Source organism: Parasteatoda tepidariorum, chromosome 1 (genome assembly GCF_982258835.1).
Source record: "Parasteatoda tepidariorum strain Cologne lab strain chromosome 1, Ptep-v5.0, whole genome shotgun sequence".
NCBI classification, from domain to species: Eukaryota; Metazoa; Arthropoda; class Arachnida; order Araneae; family Theridiidae; genus Parasteatoda; species Parasteatoda tepidariorum.
The window spans coordinates 34,250,648-34,277,493 of NC_141755.1; the positions used below are offsets into that span (position 1 = coordinate 34,250,648).

General features: G+C 27.9%; 1 protein-coding gene across 3 annotated transcripts in view; it reads right to left on the reverse strand.

The window, feature by feature from the left end:
* Nucleotides 1–874: 874 nt before the first annotated feature.
* The window catches only part of LOC107440390 (heparan sulfate glucosamine 3-O-sulfotransferase 1), a 158,288-nt gene continuing 132,316 nt past the window's right edge, over nucleotides 875–26,846 (reverse strand). For all 3 annotated transcript variants that reach the window (XM_016053298.4, XM_071180019.2, XM_043050510.3), the window contains 3 exons: nucleotides 10,438–10,626; nucleotides 10,033–10,205; nucleotides 875–6,095 (listed from right to left, as the gene is read on the reverse strand). In XM_016053298.4, coding sequence (XP_015908784.1) covers nucleotides 5,276–6,095; nucleotides 10,033–10,205; nucleotides 10,438–10,611 — 1,167 coding nt within the window. In that variant the 5' untranslated portion in view covers nucleotides 10,612–10,626 and the 3' untranslated portion in view covers nucleotides 875–5,275. The remainder of the gene's footprint in view (nucleotides 6,096–10,032; nucleotides 10,206–10,437; nucleotides 10,627–26,846) is intronic.

The window sequence follows — 26,846 nt, forward strand, 5'->3', positions numbered from 1 at the left end:
CCCGGATATGACAGACTACCCTGTACTGGAGTAAGTGAAGCAAAGCTGTTATTCACTGTTTAAAAAAAAAGAAAAGAAAAATCAATACCAAACCTAGTGGTCCTGGTCTTATCTAACTTCACCAAAAACAGCCCTAGACTATCAATAGCGATCTACAGTGGTTTCAAAACAAAGTTGCTGTTGTTTCTTGTTATTGTTTTCTCCAGTTTATCCTCAGAGTTTTCTGTTGTTGTTTTTTCTTTCTCCCACTTCCCTTTATTTCTCCAAATTTTCTTTAGGGGAATCCTACGTCGGGAGTTTCAAAAAATATTGTTTTCGGTTGCTAAGTTGCAATAAATCTGGAGTTTTACGGTTACTGCTAAAACGAAGTTTCGGAAAGATATTTTTAGCTTTGTTTTGGAAAATAATGACAATAAGGATAGTGAATCCCAATAAATAATTCGCAGGTTTTTTTTTTAAGTATTTCAAATACTATAACAAGTGTAGCGAAAAAGTGATAAATAATCCTAAAGTTATTTTAAAGCTGTTTGTTTAGATTGAGTGAATACACTGTAAAAAATAATTGTAAATTCTACATAAGAAAAACATATTTTTAATAGAAAAAAAAACTGTTTAAACAGACTTACTTTTTCTGTATATTTGATAGTTTAAAGCTGTTTTGTGATCAAAATGGTTTTTTGCTATTTTTTATCCTAATTATAAACGGATTAAAACCGCCATTTTATTTACATACTGTTATTTTTCATTTTTATAGCTTTGAACATCGTACAAGTAAAACTGCGATTTGACTTATTAATATTCTACCTTATTATTAAATTTCTTATTTGATTGGTGCAATAAGTGTAAAATCTAAAACAAAGGAAGACTGCTCAGATAACTTATAACGAATTTATTTATCATTTTTCATGCTAATTTTTCCATTTATCTAACATAAAATAAAGCTTCAGTGTTCAGTATACTAGTTTCAATAAACTTTAAAAGTAAGGGAGTGTCAGATAGTACGGTAAATTAAAATAAAATCAGTTTCTTTTTAATATTTTTAATTAATGATTACTTAAAATAATTTTTATCTTTTTGAAGGAAGCTAATTTAACAGGTGATTAACCCCTTGCTTGCGTTGCTCGAATTCAGTTCGGGAATTCCGTGAAACCCGATTCAGTTCCTCCAATGCATAATATGTAATTTACCATTTTTCTAATAGATGGCGTTTTTAAAAGTTTGTCAGTTTCGCGTCATTTGTTGGATGTTTGTAATTTGATATAAATACTAATGTTGATAGTTGAAATAAATGTTGAACAGTTGATACAAATAATAATATTGTTGTATTAGTTTATTATATTTATCTTGAAAATTATGCCATTTGATTTATTTTACTGTAATTTGAGGAAAAAAAAAACTACTGTAATCCATTTACATTTCTCATACACGTGAAATATTGATTATAGTACTTATTTCATTTAAAAAAAATTCTTCAAAAATAACATATTTTGAGCATTTTGAGGATAATAACAAACAAAATGAAAGAGAAAATTTTTCTCCCTTTTTCGTTTTTCTCAAATATATTTCACATACAAGGGGTTACATTTTTTGAATTGAAAACGAGATATCTATGAAGAAAAAAAAACTTTCTGCAAATATTGAGTTAATAGTGTTTTGACAATGTTTCGATTCTATATATGAATTTAAAATATTTTTTTTAAAAATGAAATTTCATGATATCTAATCAATATCGTTAATGAAAAATTTAATAATATTTCTAAAACATAGGATATCTTATCAGTATTACTAATAATTTTATAATTACAGTCAGTATCCTTAGTAATGAATTTTAATTTTTTCTATGAAATTCATCACATCTAATCTGCATCTTGTTAATAAATAAGAAAATTCATGCTATTCGACACTTCCCTAAATAATAAATGCTTCATAAACATTTGTATACTTAAACATCTGTACAATAAATTTCAGAATAATTTGTAACAACTGATATATAGTAACTGTTATTTACATCAAGATTTGGTAATAAACAATAAATAAACAAAAAAAAAAACATTAAAGATAAAATATAAACTCTGTAGAAATAAATAAGAATACAAATGAGTTTAAAATGCATTACAGATGATATTATAGTATCCGTTAAAGGTTCTAATAAACTATGATAATCATGTTAAAAACAAATGGTAAACAAAACATGAAACAATATATGGCACATTTTATGCGACTTAAAACGTAAAAATATGTATGTAATTGTCATTAAATTCGTGTATTCATTAATTTTTGTTGATGAAATTTTTAATGCCAAAAAAGTGAATATCAAAACTTTATAAAAAATGTATATAAATAAAAAAAAAATAATTTATGCCAGAACAAAATTAGTAATTTAAAAAATGACTTTGTGTCAGAAACAGTAAGAAATGAAAATTCTTTGAAATGAAAAAAATGAAGAAAAAAATGAAGAAAAAAAAATGAATTGAAGAAAAAAATGAATTGAATTTAGTTAAATCATCATTGACCATATTGTTTAAAGAAAGTTTTCGGAAAAAATGTTAACGATTTTTTAATCTCAGAAAAATATGGTAACACAAAAAATTACTATCTCAGAAAAATTAGAAATAAAAGAAATAATTTCATATTAGCCAAAGTTAGGAATTGAAAAATGACTTCGGGTAAGAAGTAAATGGGAAATGAAAATTATTTTATGTTAAAAAGATTTTATGTGAAAAGATTTTTTGAATTTAATTTAAATGTCATTTGACCATTATGTACAATAAAGATGTCAGAAATATGACAGGTTTTTAATGTTAAAAATAAGAGCAAAAAAAAGTAAATAAATAAAAAAAAATTACCATGGAAAATTTACAAATCGAATTTTTTTTTTAATGTTTGACAAAATTTTAAGAAAAATTATTTTTATGTCAGAAAAAAGTGTGAAATAAAAATAATTTTATGAAAAAAAATAATTTTACGAGAAAAATTATTTGAATTTAGTAAAACTGTCGTTGACCATAATCTATAAAGAAAGGTATCGGAAGAAATGTCAGGGTATTTTTTGAAACAGAAAAAATTGAGAACACGAAAAATTACCATCTCAGAAAAGTGAGGAATGAAACAATATTTTTATGTCAGCCAAAATTAGAAATTGAAAAATAACTTCATGCAAGAAGAAAATGGGAAATGAAAATTATTTTATGTTTTATGCGAAATTAATTATTATTACGATTTTTATTATTACCATTGATCATGATTTATAAAGAAAAATCTAGCAATATATAAAGAATGTTTCACAATCACCATTATTAATATATATTCAATCATTGCCAAAAATGAAGAAAAAAGTATACAGTGTCGAAACTTAATACTTAGGCGAGGAAAGAAGAAAACAGAACTTAAACAAAAGTTGAATAATAAGTAACGAGGAAGTGTATATTACAAATTTCAAGACCTGCACCAGGAGATCAAACTAGTTTTGATGCTCTTAATCACGTCTTCCTCAAATGTGTTTTATCAGATTTTAATAACTTTTTTTCTTGATTTAAATATTTATTTGTGATTCTTAATATTTATATTAAGACTGGTGATTACAAAACAAGCTGTATATAAATGTACAGTACATAAACTTCTAATCCACTTTAAATATTTTTAAAAGTATATGTACACATTTCTTTTTGTGAAATTTCATTAGTTAAAAATGATTGTTTTGTTTTGATTTATGTAAAATGTTCAGCAACAATAATGAACTAAGCAAAATATATTAATAATTAAGTTCATCTTAAAACGTAATGAAATTTTACAATACATTAATACTACAATACACTATTATACATATTTAATTTTATACAATATGTATATCTTTCAATACACTATTTGCGTACGTACTAGTTTTTAGTCATAAATTTTATTATCAATAAATTGAAGAAAATGATTCTGTCAAATTTAAATTTAGTGATACTGTCATGCAACTTCCAAACATCAAGAAAAATATAATACAAATTTTCATTATTCTTTGATAAAAAAGTTTACATATCAAAAGAAAAATTTCAATAAGAATGGATAAGAAAATGACAACAATATTATACATGATATGTATGTTAAATGCTTTAATCTACTTGTTCATATTTCTGTTATCCATGTCACTAAAAGTGTTATATATATATTTTTTTAAAATCAATTTTGAGTAACTATGAGTACGTGTCACTCTTTTTCTGTACCGTGATTTTAAAACATTTAAATAAACTGATATTTCACCCATCTGTTCATAAAATTTAGCTTCAAAACTTTTGTTTGCAATGAAGATTTTCTTTTTTTTTCTCTACGAAATTTTTGTAATTAATTTTTATAGATAAATCCGTGAAAGAAACGAAATAGTTTCGCCAGCTTATTAGTAGTCTGAATTTACCCCTTTTCTTTACAAAATTTTGGTTTGATATGTCTTTTTCCTTTTACAACGAAATTATTCACTTCCTTCAAATTTTTTTTTCTTCAGAAAAATGTTTCAGAAACTTCTGGGACTGATGTGAAATCTATACACTATAATCTTAATGAATTAAGAAATATTCAAAAAACTAAATGGAAAAAAAAATGTTAACAAATTTCTAAAAATGTAATTGAACAAAGGAACAGTTTTTTTCGATTATATCAATATCAACCTTAAACATAAAGTCTCAATATATATTTATTATGTAATATATCTACAACATATTACATATATGAGATAACGTAAAAGAAATTTCGCGTGAAAAATTTTTAAGAAGTCTTGTTACACATTATTTTCAAATTTAATTTACCGACGTCCCAAAATTTAGAGGTGAATTAAAAAATTGATACAAATAAAATGGGAAGAAGTAGAAAAGTATGTTTTTCATTTCAGAAAACAAATAATCTAATCGAAATTAGTTAGGAAGTTCAACAGTTAGCTCTGCTGATTAGAGAAAAACTATTAAACAATGTAATGTGCTGAATATCGGAGCATCTAAAATATATACTGAGGCATTGTTTTTGTCCTCAGACAACTTCACGTGATTGATATACGCAAATAGTATTTGTTCCAAAAACATTGTTTTTTAGTTTCTCCTCCTAGCTTTATGCGCCCTCTCTTGACGAAATTTGAAAATAATTTTGAAACTTTGAGACAAGAAATTTTCTGGCTTCCTAAGGGGAAGATACATTTCTATGTCCGTTCGTTTTTATTAATTTATTTCTGAAACTGTCGGGCATTTTTGGACACCTGTAGCAAAGATAACAGAAAACTGAACAAGTATTATAAATGGCATCTTTTTCAATCGGAAGTCCAATTTAAAGAAATGCCAGATTGTTTGAAGAATTGCTTATTGTGTGGCGCGTAGAACTTCTTCAGGGTTTTGATCACAAATGGCGAAACTGTTGGATGTTTTCTACCTTTACTGTCATTCAAGCATTTGTCGGCAGTAGCATTCCGCACACAAAAGAAGCCTTTAGTCTCATTATAGTAAAAGTTATCTTTTTGCACCCTGTGATCCAGACCAAGGAAGTCTTCGATCTTCCGAATTTCGCCATGAGGATCGACAATAAGATTGTCTCCATCAACGATATGTATTTGACTTTTGGGAAACGTTCTTAGCCACCTCGGAAAGAACAAAGAATACATTCCGATTCGAACAGCTTTGTAACCGACATTAACAGATCCATCAGTCCTCAAGACCAAATCCTCAAAGGATGCCAATGTCCTCTCTTTCCTCGCTTTGTTAGAGGCCAGCTGAGCGTAATCTGATATCAGACGAGTCACGGGTTCTCGGACAATGAGGAGGAGTTTCACAGAAGGATTCATCTTTCGAATGCGATCGGGGACAGTTGGAGTTATGAAATAGGCTGGACTTTTTTCGACAGTTATTTGCCCCGGGAAAGAATAAGGCATTTTTCGTCTGTACCAGTCAAGTCCCAAAGAGTATTTGTCATCGTCATCGAAGAAATGGATTTCTTCTGCTGCTTTTTGAATCATTGGGTGCAAATTGAGAAATTCTAGTAGAGCCCTTGTTCCACACTTGCGTACGCCTATTATGATGCACTGTGGCAAACGGCGTTTTGTTTTCGGAAAACGAAGACGAGCACCATCAGCTAACCTAAAAAAAAAATGAGGCAATTTATTTATAATCTTTTATTTATAATAGGTCATAAGGCATAAAGATAACACTGTTAAAAAGTTTGGACCGTGTTATTAATATATTAATTTCGTAAATTATTATTTCCCCCTGATTTCATGATAATAAGATTTAAGTTGAAAGGAAATACGGTTCAAGTTTATGTCTAATTTTCGGGGAATTTGGTTAAATGGAATTAATGGTATTTGGTTAAAAGGTTTATTTGGTATTATGGTATTATTAATATACCGATATTGTGGTTCAACACTTAGCTTATTTTTTTTAAAGTGACATGAAATAAAAAGGTTTAGTATCAAAGCTAAATAGTAATTGATTGCTTAGAAAACATTTGATTCTCAAAATGAAAATTTTGTCACTTGTAATCATCATTACGAAATATTTTCCACTATAAAAAGGATGCATTAATAGTGGATATTTTGCTCTATAATTGGTACTTTTTGCTTTGAAATACGCATTTTCACTTCGAGAATACTAGAACTATCAACACTTTCAACATATGATCATCATGGTGTAGCAGAACATGTTGTTGCTGCTTCTAATACAACTTGTCAAATATCAGTATGCCTACTTGGGAAAACTAAGCAAATTAAAGGCAATGGGTGCGCTTCTTTCTTTTCAGTGACTCCATTTATGGCCAAGAATACGATTTTAGCCACACACGTCACAGCCCGTTTTAAAGGTTGGACCCATTCATGCATCCATTTGTTCATCCACACATCACAATTTTGATCTGAACCAGAGAATGATCAATCTCCAATTCAGTACCCCCAGATGCATTAATTTGATATGGAAACTTGGAGGGCTTTGTGACCCATCATGATTTTTATTTTATATTTTATAATCATCGTTGAACAGACGACCCTATTTTGAGTTTACGGATACCAATGTTCATCACCGAAGCCTTGTAATTTTGAATCCAATTCAGAAGACAAGGGAACTGCAGGATCAAGCATTTGGATAAATTTTGCCTTCGTGGAAGACTTTCTGATGTAACCCGCATTTGCGTTACATAGGGAGGAAAACCATGAAAACCTTCAACGGTTCATCTGGTGGCATGGGGATTCTAACCCATGATCCGTCTACCAATGAGGATAGTTTATGTCAGCGCTGTGTGATCTGGAAGCGGAATTCGTATCGTCCAACCATCTCTGGGAACCGAACCCTGTTCACTTCATTGAGAGGCGAACGCTCTATCCCATGAGTCACCACGGCTCGACCCACCATATTTAACGTGTACCAATCACCATTTACGACAGGGGAGTCTTCGGCTGGCTCGGACAGAACTCATGATCCCTTGGGCATGGGTCCAACGTCCTACCAACCAGGCTATTTCGGCCTGAAACAGAATATAAATGTGACGAGAGCACGCTCAGATCAAATTTTCATTTCAAAATATTCAAATTAAAATTTACATTGTTTTTAGTACGAAGAACAAAATTTATAGCTATGTATAACAGTTTATAGTTTTCTGCATCTCTCTAATTTGAGGACATGAATGTCAACGAAACATTTCACTTTTGAATATAAATCTAAACATAGTTCTTTAACGTAAAATTTATAATGAAAAATATTCACTAAATTGCTACAAGTTGAATGTACCAAATATATGGTGCATAGTACTCGAATTCATGCTTCAATGAATCCTTCGAAATTGAGTTTGAGATACCTACATATAACTGAATAAACTACCCAATTACTATTCGAAAATATATAATAATATTAATAAAACATAGTTTTAAAAATTTATAAATATATTATTCCAATCAATATTCTAATACAGAATAAAAAATGTATGAATGCAATTCAAGCGTGTAGTATACAAAACCCAATTTTTGCGTAAAAATTTATTGAAAAATTTCTGTGTCACTATATTCTGTTTGCGTTTTGAATTATTTTGTTTCTATTGTTAGTTTTCATAAATATATGAAAATAATATAATAAAATAGAATAACAAATACAAAATAAAAAAAATTTTCTTGCGATCACATACTCCGCAATTTATATTCACATTTTATCATTTTATGAAAAAAATATTCTTTTTTATTTGTTCGAAACATGTTTATGAAAAAATAGCAATATGGAAAATATTTGATTGGCAATTTATTATAGGAATCGTTCACTTCAAAAATCTTTCTAGTCGTATTACTCACTGCAGTATATATACTTTTTATTGTAAGTCTTAGGATATTTTTCATTTTTGTTAAAATAAGCCTCATACTCTTACTTCGACTAGCGTTGTCATGGGGCAATATATTCTGCATATTTGTTCATCGAAAAAAAGTATATCGAACGAAATTTGAAAAGAGAACTACACAACATCGATGTATTTTTTAGACTACGAACATTTTTTAAGTTTAATAGAAAATTTTTCGAATTTAACTTGACGAGTCATTTAACATTTTTTTTCTCCATATTTTTCGATTCTATAAGTAGTTTGAATTTATGTGACGAGTAGTTTATTTTAGAGGAACCTTATTTTCATAATTTTCTATGATAAAAGTAGTTTGATTTTACTTGGAAAATAATTTATTTCATAAGAAGCATATTTTTTATAATTTTTTATTCTAAAAGTAGTTTGATTTTACCTGACGAGTAATTCATTTCATAAGAAGCATTTTTTTCCTAATTTTCTATATATATATGCTAAAAGTAATTTAAACTTTTTAAACTGGTAATTTATTTTAGAAAAGCATTTTTTTTAAAAATAATTTTTAATGCAAAAAGTAGTTTGCATTTTTTTGACGAGTAATTTATTTTAAGACAAGCATTTTTTTAAATAATTTTTTATGCTAAAAGTAGCTTTTTGGACGAGAAACTTATTTTAGAAGAAAACGTTTTCCCCATAATTCTCCATACTAAAAGTAGTTAGATATCTATTATTTTATAATTTCTTAATGCGAAAAAATATGTATAATTATAATAAAAAATTTGATTAAAAACTGAAAGATTTCAATTGAACATTTATACACGCGATATTTTGTTTGAAATCCGACATATTTTAGACAGATTGGAGTTAAAGCTGTTATAAATACTGTTTTTAAGCACAGTGTTCAGAATACAAAGTGAACATGACGAATAACTTTTGATTTAATGAACGGCTTTTCTTGTACTAACATGCAATCTTAAAGATTCTAGAGGTACACTTTAAATATGTTCTTTAATTTCTGCAAATGATATTTTAAGTTACGATGTCAGGTACAAAGACCAGACACGGAAGTCGGGAAAAGAACAAAAAGTGGTGTAATGTTTGGACCCCTTAACGTTAATTTTACTTTTTGCGTGATCTCGTGAACTTTTTAAACGAGTTGAAAATTTTTTGCACACAGTCATAAATTTCGTTTATTCAAATATGCAAAATACAAAATATGCAAAATATGTTTATTCCATGCAAAATATGTTTATTCCATGCAAAATATACATTTTAATAAATATTTAGTTTTTTTATTATTTTTTTTTTAATAATAGTCGAGAAAAGTTTGAATTATAAGGTATACAACTTTTATTTCATTCTAAAGAATACAATTTTGAAAGGTAAAATATAAAATTAGAACGAAATTGGTCGAATAGTTTCTGAGAACTCGAATTTTGAAAAAGTCATAGCTCTAAAAGTCATTTTTCAGGAACTATTCGACAGATTTTGCTCAAACTTATTTCTAATATTTATTTGATTTCTATAATATAAACGACAGATTTCTAATATTTTTCTTATTTAGAATACTTTCTCATTTAGAATTATTGTAAAAATTGCGGTTTATGGAATGTTTTATTTAGTTACGTGTTCCGTTAAAAATGGATTTTACTGTAATTTGATCAGGAATTTTTTTACAGTGCAGTGTGATTAAACAAATTGCTAATTTGATTACAATTTTTTTTGATTAGTATAGCAATGTCCACTTACAATAGTTTTTGCTGTGTGTTAGTTGAAGGATCATCTTTGTCGTTGAAGGAGCTATCGCAGATGATTGGAGAATAATTGTCAATACCACCCGCTTGAAATAGAACCTGTACAAATAAAATTGAAGAGGTGCACAGCAAAAAGATTAAACAAAATGATGGTGACAGACGAATTCTCTGAAAATAAAATAAAAATATATATTTATATTTAACATTAAAATTTTTTTTTGAATAAAACATTTTAAATTTTTATTTTTTTCAAAAATGAGGAAATTCAAATTAATTTAAAAATAATATTTTTTCCTTTAATTAGTACAAAAAAGAGTTTTAGGAAAAAAGCAACAAATTGTTTCTGAAATAATTTACTAGTTCAGTACACAATAACAAAACAAGACATGTAAAAACGTACCTGGGAAATGGTTATGCGCTTATGAGTAGGAACTGTTGTATCTTCAGGATTGATGAGCAGGGTTGAGGTAGATAAGGTACGGGAGCGCGGTGATTGTGATTGGTTATCGGCAGTTGAGTCCTGGTGATGGTGGTGGTTGTAATCAGAGATAGAGCCAGCTACCTCGATGCTCATACTGGGCTAACCCATCTAAAATATCAGGGAAGGAAGTTAGTGAAATATAAAATGTCAGTCAATAAAATAAAATAATATTGAGTCACCGACGTATTATTTATAAATTATATAAATTACAGGTTTATTTTTATAGGTATATCAATTTTCATAGTCCATTTACCAACACGTAAACTTACTGATTCTCTAATCCATTGCTTAGTGTATTTATTGATTACCTTAGATTATTTTTCATTCATATTGTCTTTTATTCATTCAGTATGCTAAGAATTATTCACTCAATTTATTATTCAGTTCATAAAAAATATTAAATGGCGAAAGCTTAAGCATGTATCCTTGACTAACGCAGGTTAAAAAACTTAAAATAAAGTTAAAAAAATTATTCGATTTGTACAATAAATTAGATTTTATAAGTTTATGAAAATGCTATTATTGACCACAACTTAACCATAACAATAATTAGCATAGAATTAACAAAGTTTGTGAAATAGGAGAAACACAAATGCAAGATCTTCAGCTATAAAAATGTAAACACTACTTATGCCGAGATTTTTCTTAGTGAGAACGTTGTGTAGCAATCATGGACAAAATCTGGTTTCAAAGAGAAAAAGGATTTTATCAAATTTATCACACTTACTATTAGCAATGAAGTAAATTTGAAAATATTTTCCCTGAACAATGAATTTTTAGACAAAATTTCCTTTGAACAAATTTTAAAATGTTTTTTTTAGGGGGAGTATATATTCAGGGTGTCAGGGTGTATAGTGTCCCACCTTAAATAATGATTGTCTCATTCATGAACTATGACCATATGATTCTTTTAGACGTGCTTTCTTTTAGACATTATAAAAATACAATTTTTTTACGTTCAATAAATGATTTTTCTTAAAAATTTTCAAGGTATTCCTTAAATGGGGAAACTAATTTCAAAGTAAACTATGTTAAATTTGATCCCTGTAAACAAAAAATGATAAAAAAATGATATTTTAAAATTTAAAAAAATTATTCTTATATTGTCAATTTACTATTCCAGAAAGCTAAAAATTATTAATAATCCAGTCAGGGAGAAAATTAATCACCTTGATTAACATTAGGTTAAATCATCGGATTCATTGGTCAAGTCTCAAATATACTTAATAATTAATTGTTATAATAAGGGAAACGAAGGAAATGAAAATAAAAATATGACCACCGTAGCCGACGTCTTCAGGGGGTACCGGCCTCGGTAGACATAAAAACAAAACGATTTCTAATTGAGGGAGAAGCAAATGCCTAAATTAACTCCCTCAGGCACTTTAGGCATTTGCTTCTCTCTCAATTAGAAATGGTTTTGTTTTTATGGCTACCGAGGCCGGTACCCCCTGAAGACGTCGGCTACGGTGGTCATATTTTTATTTCCTTCGTTTCCTTTATTGCTACTTTTTTATGAAATTTCTGTTGCTTTTTAGCGCGTTTTTTTCAGAGAAGTTTTATCTAGTTAGAATTAAAAATATTTGTTTTTTCTTTTAGTATTAATTGTTATAAATTATATTAAGAAATAAGAGATAAGAGTGCAATTTAACTGTATAAATACACCTCTTTTTATCACCCTTCAAATAATTTTTTTTAACATTATTATAATTTTGACGAATTAAAATTTTTAAAAATTATAAAGTTAAGAATTATAATTTAAAGATTTTTAAATAACTATTCATACTTTTTAAATAACTATTAATGTATTTTTCTAAATTTAGATATTTGTTGTTCAATTTATTAATGTAAAAAATTATCAATAAATTAATTTAATTAAGTGATTGCTGATAGGTGTTTTTAAGTAATTAAGTATTATTAAACAATTAAACTAATATAATATTCAAGATACATTAATATTATTCAAACGGCAAAAATACAAAATAAATAATATATTTATTTTTATTAAATTATCATTGAAAAAACTAATTTGTATATGTTTTTAAAAATATTTTTTCCAGAATTATGACGGGAAATTCTTATGTAAAAATAACGTAAAAGAAACAAACCTTTAACCTCTTTTTTTGACTTATTTGTTATGGTCACGTATGCTAGATTGCAGAAAGATCTTATGCAGATCTTCTATTTTAAGAGTTTCGAAGCCATAAATTTTTTTTCATTATTCAAAGAATGCACGTGTTTAGGTCTGACTTTAATTTAATAGTTAGCTTTACTAAAAATCTCGCAACTTAAAAGTGTATTTTAGAATACTTATTCAAATAGATTCAAATTTAACATAACAAATAATAAGAGCTAACATAATAATGGAGTTAACATAGCTAGAATTAACATGAAGTTAGCATAATAAATAAATAGCTAAATTCTTGAATATATATAGAAGTAGAAAATAAATTTATCTAGATATAAAAATATAAACAAAAATCTTGATAAAAATATATATAAAAATCTTGAATAGAAAATAAATATTTTAAGCATCCAAAAGGTTTTTAAAGTTAAGAAAAAATAAATATTCTACGGATTTAACTTTTAGTTAATATAGAGGTTAGCCCAAGATATTTATAGGTATGTTATTTATTTTATGGTATTTGACCTAGTGAAAAAGGTTCCCGAAGTTTGACTCACAAATTAAGTTGAATTTTTCATTATAGATTTTTATTCTTATTGGTTAGGAAATAATATTTTGTTTATTTCGCATTGGTTGCAGATATATAAATGATTAAAAATGTAAGTTTGGGCAAAAAAAATAAATTTTTAAAGACTTTTAGAAATTTCGCTAAATGAGCGTTAAATATAACATTTGGAAAAATCACGTTTAAGGTACTTAATAAAAAATTAACGCCGAACGAATCCCCGTTAGAATTCTAATTCAGCTAACCGATTGTTATTATAAAACATACCTGGAAAATAACTATGTAGGGGCTTTTTGAATTTATAGCTCAAAACAATGAATTTTAATTGTAATATAATAATTTAAATCTTTAAAGAAGCCTAAAAAATTGCTAAACCATTACTGACGCTAATGAATCTGAATTAATTTAAAAATTTTTTACTGATTTAAACGAAAAATAAGCTAAGTATTAAAACAAAAAAAACTATTGGAGTAATAGTAATAATTCGTTTAGGGGAAAAGTTAAAAATCATTACAAATTTTTATGCTAATGATGCTCAATTAATTTTATCGAATTAATTTAAATGAAAAAAATAGCAATAAGATATGTACTGTAAAGCAAAATTAATGGAGCAATGGTATTAATTCGTTTAAAAAAAATGCAAAAACTCGCCGTGTTACATTGACACCAGCGATGCGTAATTTGTTTCGGTAATAGGTACTAATTGAAATAATAAAATAAGCTATGTAATGAAAAGTAAAATAACTGAGAAATGGTACTAATTCGCTTAGGAATAAAGTAAAAAATCGTCTTACTTCTTTCGACGCCAACGATGCTCAATTAATTTTGATAATAAGTATTAATTGGAATTAAAAAAACTAAGCAAAGTATTAAAAAATTAAATTCATGTAGAAAATGTACTAATTCATTTAAAGGAAACTAAAAAATCTTATCATTATTGACGCCAATGACGTATTTTTGGTAATATGTACTACTGGTATTATGGTAACTAGTGCAGTTTCAGTGGGTACCAAATATACTATTATTGGAACTTTTTTTGTATGAGTATATTTTGTACCTATTAAAACTGTATCGAAACAGTGCGGTTTTAAAACAGGTACCGTAGAAAGAGATTTAAAAAAAACCCGAATGTCATAAGTATCAGAGAAAATGGCTTGATTGTGAAAAATTTTGACAGTCAGTTTGCCTCGAGCAAGAGTATCATGTCAAGTGATACTGAATGTATTTTTAATCTTCATTTGTATTGGCTGAAAACGTGTTTTGCTTAATCTGATAACGTAAAGTCCCCAGACAGGACAAAATATTGCAATAAATAAATTTAAAAAAATGGAATTATTCTAGTTTCATTAACTATGATGGTATATATCATTCAGTTTAGTAAATATTTTGAAGTGTTGTTCAGCTCTAACTAATTGATTATTTAAATTTTTTCCCTATGCGAAGAATGGGTATTCAGATAATAAAAAATAATAATAAATAGCAGCTTCAAGTGCAGTTTATAAAACTTCTTTTAATTTCTCAAACTTTCCGATTGATTAATGTTTGTTGTTCATCTTTCTACATTTAAATTAATCATTAGAATATAAAAGCTAATTTTAGTAGTTGAACCACTACTCGGAATCATAATTATATTTGCCGCACGCAAAACTTTGAAAAAGTAAAAGTTTAATCATAAGTAAAAGCCAGTAAAAAGCAGTTACTTTTATAAAAATGTTCGATTTTTCCTATTAAGTTCAAATTTATACAAGACCATTAGAACTGATTAATTTTTAAAGGGGGAAAAAGGAAGAACGCTCCATCTTTTATCTGATATAAAACATTTTGTTTCTATTGATTTGGTTGAAAATAGTTAGGGGAACAGATGGTGATTAATATCAGTGAGGATTTCTTAACATCATGTAAACTGCATGATGTTATGACTTATGTTTTTTATTAGTTTTTGAAATCTTGGAAACAGATAATGGATATTATTCCACATGTAACGAAAAACGCATTATAATCCTTTTTATTTTTTGGATCGTTTAAAACTCCTTATTAGTTTCTGTCCGTTAAATAAATTACTTTTACTTACTTACATTTACTAAAACGGATTTAACCAATATATTGCAACTAGACTTGTTTTTTGACTAAAAAATATTGAAGTAAATGCAAGTTCAAGAGATTTGGTTTTCATTAAACTATTTTAGTAAACTGTAAAACATTTTGGTTTACAGTTGTCACCATTTGTGATGTTGAGGTATACTAAAATTTCTTACAGTACATGTGATCATATTTTTTTATTTACTTTCCCACTGGTATGTTTTTATTTTTTGTACACTTTTTGTTTGTTAAATTACTGACAAGAAATGTTTTCATACGCATTAAGATCAATTTAATTGTATCATAGTATTTGCACTTAAAGAAGAGGATCACAAATACCCACAGATGTGACGTTAAAGCCACACCTATGACGTTAAAGCCAGCTGATTTCTTATAAGTAAAATGACGTGTAAAAGTTGAGCTAAGAAAAAGCATTTCTTTAAATAATAAAAGTTGAACTTTTAGTTAGGTAATGAGCATTAGAGTTACGTTTCATCAAATGAACCGTGGAATGTGGTTTGATTAGTTTATCCTGTTATTTCACACATAGTAAAAGATACGGAATATTAGAATATGGAATACTAGAACGCTGCCATCCATGCGTGAGCGAGAGCATCATATTTTAAGAGTCCAGGGTCACAAATTAAGGAGAGGTGGACTCGCTGGTACTCGAGCCCCCGTTCTGTCGATCATGAATTGACAGATTAGCCCTCTCGGCCATAACACGTACCAAGCTGCTAGGAACTAAGTAGCTTCATTAGTTGAGCTTAGTTGGTACTTGGTAGTATTCAGTTTTTAAACTGTTTGTTATTTTTAATAAGTGAATAAATCTCGAGTTATTAGAGAAATGGCTTAAAAATAAATTTATAAACGATTATAGTTCGTGTTTATGAAAACTCTAATGAAATAAACGCATCACTAAGTTCAATTACATCTCCAGTACAGTCATAACTTTTATTTTATCTTACGTGCATTAGAAACAAAATATATGTTGTGCTTAGTTAAAATAAAATATGTTGTAGTAGCATTTTTTTCAAAAAATTTTAAGCATTTCCTCCGAGTTTTGCTGTCCTTCGTTCGCAAGTACACATTAGTACTTAGTCAATCAAATGTGGCCGTAAATAAGAAAAAATGAGAAATAATGATAATAAATATGAACTACGAAATGATAAATATGAACAACGAAATGATAAATAAGAACTACGAAACACAATGATAAGTCTTAAAAGTCCATTTATTTACAAAATTAAAAGTAATGATAAATCATGTAAGTTCAATAATAGGAATCAATGATAGCCATAACTGAGAAAAAAAAGATAACCACATAACTGGAAAAAAAAATATTGGCTATAAAAGTGTACAAACTAGCACAATATGTTTATAACTTAAAAAAACTATTTAATTAATAATTTAACAAATTATGAGCATTTTTCCCCTAAACTAAATTTTGATATGTGCTTTAGTTTAAAAAATTTAAATTGAATTAATACAAAGAACCAATATAAACTACAACTTAACGTCGAAAAATAACTATTGAGAGCTTACGTTGGGTTTTTGAAGTCCCTAAAAAAGAGGTCAGGTTTTGGCATTCAGTAGTAAATAATTTATATTTCTGCGGCAATTTTGATGTGGGGAAATGTTAGAATATTACTATATATTTTCGCCTGTTTGTGTATGAAAAAATGAAAATATAATTATGGAAAATGCAACACAAGGAGAAAAAAAACTTTTTTCGTATCTAACTTTTTGCATTGGTTCTGATCGTTCACACGCAAATGTTCAGGTATAGTTGGAATGGGCATTCATGTTCTTTATAGATTTAGGTAATCCCTTAAGAAGAAAAAATAGTCGTCTGCAACCAAAAGAACATGTTCATTGTAAGCACTATCTCGTTAATCATTCTGTTCTTGTGTCGTTACCTCAGTCTCAGGAAGAGAAAAAAGGAGATCTAGAATAACATTCTCATTTACTCTTTTTGTGCTTCTTTTCTTTCTTTTCTAGAAGTACTAGATGTGTTCTGGAGTCTAAGTTGGTTAAGCACTGTTTGCGCAATCGAACACTCAATGCACGAGTTCGTCAACAGAAAAGATAGGGGGACAAAAGTTTGTATTCTTCATTTCAGTTCGTTAGCGTTATTCTTGTTGGACCAAGAATTGTATTTGTTTGGCTTAAATTACATTGTTAGGTGAGTGGGCAAAAGAACAAATGGAGTATAAATAGATATAATTTGTAGCAGCTCTTTTTCAATATTATTTAGCTAGTATTTCTTGGATGGAATTGATGTTACAGAATCCCAATAAAAATTTCAATAGTTTATATGAATATGGCAATTCAACTATATTTATTAATTGGAATGAAAAGTTTTGCTTAATTAAGTATGTAATATATTTAATAAAAAATAATTTCAGGTAGAATGTAATATTTTTACTTAACATTTTTGGAGTGAAGAAAAAATACGTGCGATTTGTTTGGCAAAAAGGGATTTAAAAACATTTTTATACTAATAGCATTAACATAAAATTCTTTTTTTCTAAGTTGATGAAACTATATCTTTTAGAGATAAATTACAAATTTTTTGTGTCAAAGAATAGCTTACAATTTGTTTGGAGTTAGAGAAATCAAAATAATTTTTACAATAGTAGGCACATCAAATTTTACTTCTCAAGTTCAATGCTAGTATTTTTTCCCCATGAATGGCTTATAATTTATTTTGCCAACGGGATTAAATTTTTATTCTAGTAGAGACATAAATATTTTCACTAACAAGGGAAACTAGGGAAGTGTGACTCGCCAATCTTGAAATAAACTAGTGGGATGTATGCCTTATGACGAACAATTTTAGGGGGCAACATTCGTTTCGGCCCATAGATGGTCTTGTGAGAGATAAAAAATAATTCAATATATGAAAAAATCGGTATTTTATTAGTTCAATGCAGACTATTAGTTATTGTAATTGTCTCACAGTCCAATTAATTTGTAATTAATTGGATAATTAATTAATTTTTTAATTAATAAATTAATCAGAAATTATTAATTAATTAATTGATTTGCAATTACATACTCCAATTAATTTGGAAAGTTCTTTGAAAAAAAAAATTTACAAAAATTTGATGTCAATTTTTTTTTATCTTCAAATTAACCTAACAGGTTTTTCTGAAAAACTGCAGATACATAAAATTTTCAAAATCAATTTTAACAATAAATATGCTGTGACATTAGGTCACAGCCTAATTTATAAATATCCTTTTTTTAATCAATAATACTAATTCTTTTAATTTTGTAATACACGTTTTATTTCATCATCTTTCTTTAGCCCCTTAAGCGGTAGCGCAATTTGGACATTCTCCCCCTAAAATTCCTTACCAGCTCCTTAAAGAGCCCCTTTATTTCGAGAAGTTTCCACCCTTTTTTTTTCTGAGAATTCCACTGGTCGTCGGCATCTTTCATCTCCGCGTGTTTGTTGTGTTTCTCAACCGTAACTTTTAACGTATAATCAATTTGTCGTCTCAACTCGTGATTTTTAGATAATTTAACTTTAACTTGCACAACATGCACTACAACTTCAACTTTAAGTTTTTGTATCTTATAAAAAGGAAGAGCGCGAAAGACGAATAGCTTTCGATAATTAGATGGTCAGATAATTTCCTCCCCTCCGCTTAACGGAGTTTTAACATTTTTTTGCTCCCACCTCCCTAAGGTGGAGAAGCTTTTTTTCGAAGGATGGCTTCCTTGCGCCATCTTTATTTGATGTTGGGCTTTGTTCTCTGAAAATAACTCAAGTGGCTGTTAATAACCATGCTGTCCTTTTCATTGTCTCTGATGAATGCTTACTAAAGGATTTTCCTGATAAATTGAATTAATGCCTACTAATGAATTTTCCTGATAAATTGGATTAATGCTTACTAAAGAATTTTCCTGATAAATTGAATTAATGCCTACTAATGAATTTTCCTGATAAAATTGGATTAATGCCTACTAATGAATTTTCCTGATAAAATTGGATTAATGCCTACTAAAGAATTGTCCTGATAAATCTCCAGCTTTTTTTATGATGATCCGCTGACCAACTACCGTCAGGGATGGAAATCCTTCTCAGTCATTTTCAAACTCCTGTTCCAGTCATCACTAGTTCCACAGTCTTGGGATGTGCCATTGATGATTTCTAAAATGATGTCGTGCCTCAAATGTGATGATTTTTGAATATATTTTTTCTCCAATAAAACAACAATGATTTTTTTCCAAAAAAAAGGAACTGGACTGCTTCATTTTCAATAACCAAAGTTTTTTGTTTTTTCTGTTTGTTTCATCCTGCCTCAGAGAACTGCTCTGAAGAAGAAGGTATGTTTTTTTGAATATACTTGTTATCTTCTGGAACGTATTTTTGAAGAAGAAAATTTACTATTTTTCTGGGTTAGCCAAACTTCGCAAATGTACCACTAACTATGTTTCACCCGGCCATTAATTTTTTTAGTTTTTTATTTTCTAAATTGTTTTTCATTTTTGCAACTTTTTCATTTTTATTCTATACCCAACCGTAACAGGGCATCTGGTGCCGTTCCGCTTTTCGGTTGGTGTATATAGTTTTTAACTATAATTATTTTGACCAGTGATTTCAAATTAAATTTTTTTACTATGAGTAATGTAAGATATTATTATTCAATGTTTTCAATAAATTTCAATATATACAATTAATTTCAATAAATTTCTTTAAGTTTGGAGTAGGAAATGAACTGTTTATTTCAATAGTTTTTGATATAATAGCCAAATAAACAATAATAAATTATGCAATGTAATCAAATTTTTTTAATAGACTTTATATTTTGATTGGTTAATTAATATCTTGTTTTGGTTATTTACTAATTTGTTTCATACAATAACCAAATAGATAATTTTTTTAAGTTGAGTTGATAATAATTATTTGTCATAATTTCTGTAATTGAATATTACAATTGTTTTATAATAGTAATTAAAAATAACGATTTTGATTAGGATGATTAATATAAATATTTTTGATTAAATAATAAGTAGTAATTGGATAAGATTTGGTAAATAATTTTTCATATAACAATTTAAAAATAAGATTCCTTTTATTTATAAAATTGATGTTTACATAAATTATTTGAAAAATATTTTTTTTCACAGCAATTGGTTAAAATAATAATTATTATTTAATATTTGGTAAATTTTATGTGAACTAAAAAAAAAAAAAAAAAAAAAATTTTGATTCTTATGCTTTTGAATCAGGTCATGTTTAATAATTTAATTGATTATTTTGTTGAAAGGTTATTGAATTGATTTTTAATATGTATTGCCAATGTCTTACTCTCCTATATTGCTAAATTATTAGTGTTCTAATATATTATACTACAATTACATATTTATGATTGATTGGTTTTTGAAAATGTTTGGGTATTTATTTGCACTTTGAAATAATTAATGACAATATTTTTTGCTAATGGTTGATATTTCTTGTTTATGCAAGTATATCGTTATATGATTAATTTGAAGGGTTACCTAATTTTTTAATTGTGTTTTTCTTGATACTTAAATTTATTATATTTCAATGTTTATATTATTTTCATGAGGTTATCAAATGGTTACAATTAGTAATAATACTTGTTTAATTGATACTATCAGTATTTAATTTTTTCATTAGATGACCCCAATTCAAACCCGTAATAGAACTTATTCTAATCATTAATTTTAACACCATCACTATCCCTAAGGTTTATCCTTATGGTTTAACAAATAATTTTTTTGATAATAATTTTTGTAATTAACTTATTGATATATGTGTGACGAGTGTTATTTGGGCATCGTTGTGTGTGATGCTGGTCATTACATATCCGTGGAACAGCGGGGTCTTGTAGCAGTTGTTATACAATATCAATGACTGTTGCATTTATAAAATTTATTTCTTCTAACTTTTTAATGTTTCTAATTTTACTAATGTGCTTTTAATTGAATGAGGTATTCAAAAATGAAGGGTTTTTTTAATGATGGAGGATGAGCAGTTTAATTTTGGATTTTTCTTTTGGTCAATTTTTATCATTTTTTTCAAAAAATAATTCTCTTTCCAAATTTTTTATTATCTAATGTTCTCAAATTTGGCTATCTCCCAATTTTTTTATTATGTCATGTTCTCAATTTTAGTGAATCAATGTTTTGATGTAAGATTTGCCAAGCTTATATGTTTGAATGCGTTACGATTTTCTTACTGGAGTATCTGATAATTTAATATTTACTTGAATTATTACAAAAAAAAAAAAAAAATTAAAATATTTGGGATAGTGAATTTCCTGAATCGTGTCTGGTAATACAGATGCATCAAAATTTTTTTGGGATTAATTTATTAAACTAATTGGGAAGAATATGTCCCGATTGCTCTGGGTAATACCTGAGCTCAACAATTTTTGCTGGTAAATTAAACCAGAATTTTTTTTTCCTTTACTTTTCCCTGGCCATAATAGAGCCAGACGTTAATTATTAATTTTAGTTTCCTGATCAAAAATGAATCAGAAGGTATTCCTGGTCAAAGAAACCAGAAGATCAATTATGATACCCTGGTCAAAGAACCGGATGATATATATGACATATATATATAATAATAATTTTAATTAAATAAATACTAAAAAAAAAAAAAAAAAAAAAAAAAGATGATTCGAGTCAATTATTAGATAATTGAATTGTTTTGATGCTCTTTGAGGAAAATCTTTTGCGTAACCTTTGAATATCCATATGTTAATAATTACTAAAGTACATAACTTTCACAATGTTACCTTCACTGTTAATGTTAAACTAATAATTAAATGTCTTTTGAGGTTAAACATTTTTTTGCTTTGTTTGAGAACATTCTTTCGTTTGTGTTGTAATAATATGAAATAATCATCAATTCTTTCATAATCAATAATACATTGATTAAGTAATCACTAATTTTCAAAACGAACAAATGATACAACGTTGTTCATGTCTAACTGATTGCAATTTTTTTTAACAAATATTTCATGTTAATATTTGTTTTTTTAAATTACTTAAACACATAATTGTAATTAATTAATGACGTCTGATTTTCGAATGCCAAATTTTTTTGTTTTTCGACCCTGTAGTTCTGTACAGTATTTTTTTTCCTTTTCTAGTATGTCATAAGTCACTATTATTACATACAAAAATTTTTTTTGGATTTTTTTGCAGAGTGTGAATTCTCTTTGCATTAGTAATGTATACAAGTACACCTCATTGTACATCTCAAGGTGTCACAACGGTTGTTATGATTTTGTTATTGTTTTGTGTTATGTTGTTTTATACAAATTGTTGATGCGGAGGTTGTTAATTGTATATTGTTCAGCAATTTTTGTTAGGTAATGCTTTTTGTAAGCAATGTGTCAAGGCCTTGTTTTGTGTTTGTTTTGTTTTTAGCAGTTTTTTTTGGTCAAAGTTCTGTGAGTCAATTTGTTGTTTTTTTAAGTGTTAAAATTCCTTGCAGTTTTTGTTAAGTTTAATGTTTTGCCTAGGCTTTTCCTGTTACAACTAGTAAATTTAATTGCAAATTGTTTTAAATTTTTTTTCAAGTCTAAAATTAATAATTTTAATGCACTTATTGCTCTCACTAATGACTTTGATTTGTTTCAGGTATACAGTTTGATGTGTACTAATTTTTTTGTCGTTTTAACTCGGATTACTACTTATCAATCTTGTTTGATTGGTTTCAATTTTTTTTCTCAAAATTCACTTAATGGATTGATGTACAAAATGTTGTACAAAGTTTTTTCGTTTAAGCTCGGAGTATTGTCAGTCTACAATGGTAGCCTGATTTTTTTCGTTTGTTTGCAATTTTTCAATTTTTTTTTCATAATAATTTCCAGCAAACAAATCAATTTTTTTTCAATTCCTTATTACAAGGAATAATTTGAGTTAATGTCCTTTACCTCAAAAATTGCTTTTCCACTATTACTAAGTGAGATTTTCTTTTTTGAATAATCAATTATCCATTTTACCTCCTTAATGTTATTTTCTTTGGAGAAGATTTTCTCAGTCTACTTCATGTAGCATGAATTTTTTTATACGGGTGTTATTGCACTTATAGGCATTCACATGCATCAAGGCATATGTTGTTTAAGTTTAATTTATAGTACATGTGTTGACGATTCATTGTCAAAATGTTTGTTTTCATGTAGCAAACAATTAAGATTGTTTTGTGTTTTTTTCGTCCATTTATCAAACAATTAACATTGTTTGGCCATCTCACTAATCAAGATGCAGCCATGTAAAGCTGCTTATATGTATGTGTTGTTATGTGTTACTAATTCTTTGTATGTCTTATGTTTGAGGCACAGCTTTTCTCATTTCAGACTCTTACTATCAAAAGTTTTGATATAGATTGTTATGTAAACATCTGACTATTTGTAAGTGGAGTAGTGGTGAACTGGAGTTGCAGGCTGTTAGAACTTAATTTCATTTATAAATTTTTTTGGATTAATATTTTTTTGGCAAAAAAAAAAAAAAAAAAAAAAAAAAAAAAAAAAAAAAATTTCTTCAAAATTTTTTTCTGCAGTGGGGGGTATAATGTGACATTAGGTCACAGCCTAATTTATAAATATCCTTTTTTTAATCAATAATACTAATTCTTTTAATTTTGTAATACACGTTTTATTTCATCATCTTTCTTTAGCCCCTTAAGCGGTAGCGCAATTTGGACATTCTCCCCCTAAAATTCCTTACCAGCTCCTTAAAGAGCCCCTTTATTTCGAGAAGTTTCCACCCTTTTTTTTCTGAGAATTCCACTGGTCGTCGGCATCTTTCATCTCCGCGTGTTTGTTGTGTTTCTCAACCGTAACTTTTAACGTATAATCAATTTGTCGTCTCAACTCGTGATTTTTAGATAATTTAACTTTAACTTGCACAACATGCACTACAACTTCAACTTTAAGTTTTTGTATCTTATAAAAAGGAAGAGCGCGAAAGACGAATAGCTTTCGATAATTAGATGGTCAGATAATTTCCTCCCCTCCGCTTAACGGAGTTTTAACATTTTTTTGCTCCCACCTCCCTAAGGTGGAGAAGCTTTTTTTCGAAGGATGGCTTCCTTGCGCCATCTTTATTTGATGTTGGGCTTTGTTCTCTGAAAATAACTCAAGTAGCTGTTAATAACCATGCTGTCCTTTTCATTGTCTCTGATGAATGCTTACTAAAGGATTTTCCTGATAAATTGAATTAATGCCTACTAATGAATTTTCCTGATAAATTGGATTAATGCTTACTAAAGAATTTTCCTGATAAATTGAATTAATGCCTACTAATGAATTTTCCTGATAAAATTGGATTAATGCCTACTAATGAATTTTCCTGATAAAATTGGATTAATGCCTACTAAAGAATTGTCCTGATAAATCTCCAGCTTTTTTTATGATGATCCGCTGACCAACTACCGTCAGGGATGGAAATCCTTCTCAGTCATTTTCAAACTCCTGTTCCAGTCATCACTAGTTCCACAGTCTTGGGATGTGCCATTGATGATTTCTAAAATGATGTCGTGCCTCAAATGTGATGGTTTTTGAATATATTTTTTCTCCAATAAAACAACAATGATTTTTTTCCAAAAAAAAGGAACTGGACTGCTTCATTTTCAATAACCAAAGTTTTTTGTTTTTTCTGTTTGTTTCATCCTGCCTCAGAGAACTGCTCTGAAGAAGAAGGTATGTTTTTTTGAATATACTTGTTATCTTCTGGAACGTATTTTTGAAGAAGAAAATTTACTATTTTTCTGGGTTAGCCAAACTTCGCAAATGTACCACTAACTATGTTTCACCCGGCCATTAATTTTTTTAGTTTTTTATTTTCTAAATTGTTTTTCATTTTTGCAACTTTTTCATTTTTATTCTATACCCAACCGTAACAGGCCATATGCATTATATAGTACGTGAAAGTAATTAATTATCCAATTAATTACAAATTAATTGGAGTATGAGACAATTACAATAAATAATAGTCTGCATTGAAGTAATAAAATACTGATTTTTCCATATATTGAATTATTTTTTATCTCTCACAAGACCTTCTATGGGCCGAAACGAATGTTGCCCCCTAAAATTATTCCTCATAAGGCATACATCCCACTAGTTTATTTCAAAATTGGCGAGTCACACTTCCCTAGTTTCCCTTGTAAGTTGGATGTCAATGTTTTTTCCCTAATTTGAAATATAATTTACTTGGCATGAATAATAGCTATAACTCGTTTGGCCCTAGGAGTTGCAATTGCACATTTCAGTAACGGAAGCAAATTTCACTACACTAAGTTAACTTAGCTAAGTTAAATTAGTGCAGCTTGGTTAGCTAAGATAACTAAACCAACCAAATTACAATAACTAAGTAAAGTTAGTCATTATAATTTGTTCTCAGTTAAACCGACTCAGTTAAACTATCTAGAATCGAAACGTAAAGTTCTAATTCATTCAGTTGAATGTTAATTAATTTCCAGAATTTCAAAAAAGTACTGCTATTTTTTTCTTAGCAGGAACGAGTGAATATTCTCAGAAAATGGTGTTTATACATTATCAATATTCTTTTTGTATAACCAAAACACCAAAAATTACTGTAATTTTCATCGAAGCAGTTTGGTATGACTTCTGGTAAATATAATAATACAATATGATTTTATAACCAAAAAACAGCATTATTATAATTTAAGATAACGCAAAAATTTTCAGTTTTACAATCTCTATTTTATTTAATAAATTCTTATTAACTTCTTTTTTCGTCGTTTAGTTGTTTTCATTTTAATGTAAGCCATAAACTGACATAGACCAACCTTTAAAGCTATAAAAAAAGGTATTCGTAACTATGCAAATGCCTGGACAATAGTCAAGGCTAAACTAAATCAGTAATTTAATCATTACGTATCAGGCTGTTCGAATATCCTAAAATGGACGCTTGGAGAAAGCGAGTTAGAATCCTACCACAACCCAGGAATTATCTATTTACTTACTATTACAAGCCCATATGCAGGCTGGTGCGCTCATTAGAATAATCGGCTTATAAGCTCTAGTTACGTTGAAGTGCAGATAGCAGAAGATATGGAAAGACGTCACTAAAATATATCCAGGGATACGAACCAGATACTCACCGGTTACAATAGCACAGTGGGCCAGCATCCAAGGTTTCGTGACCAAAATTAGTATTTCGATAAAATTTGTTTCAAAATTTGTATTTAGGGGTTTTTATGCGCAGATAAAATGAATTAATAGTTGAAATTTTGAAATACACTAAAAATACATAAAGAAACAAAATGACGGCTGAAATATGGCGAGCAAAAATAAAAAAAAATTATAGTACTTTTAAATAATTAAATATAGCAATGAAAATATAATAGTTTTCGTAATTTTTTATTGAAAATGAGAAGCAAATTATATTTTCGAAGTAATGTTACAAAATAGCGCGAAAACATGAAAAAAAACATAATGTTTGTTTTTCTGTATATTTAGTCCACCTTTGCAATACGAGCAAAATGGGGCAGGTTTTTTCGAAAGAAGAAACATCAAAGAAGACAACAAAAAGAAAGTTTAG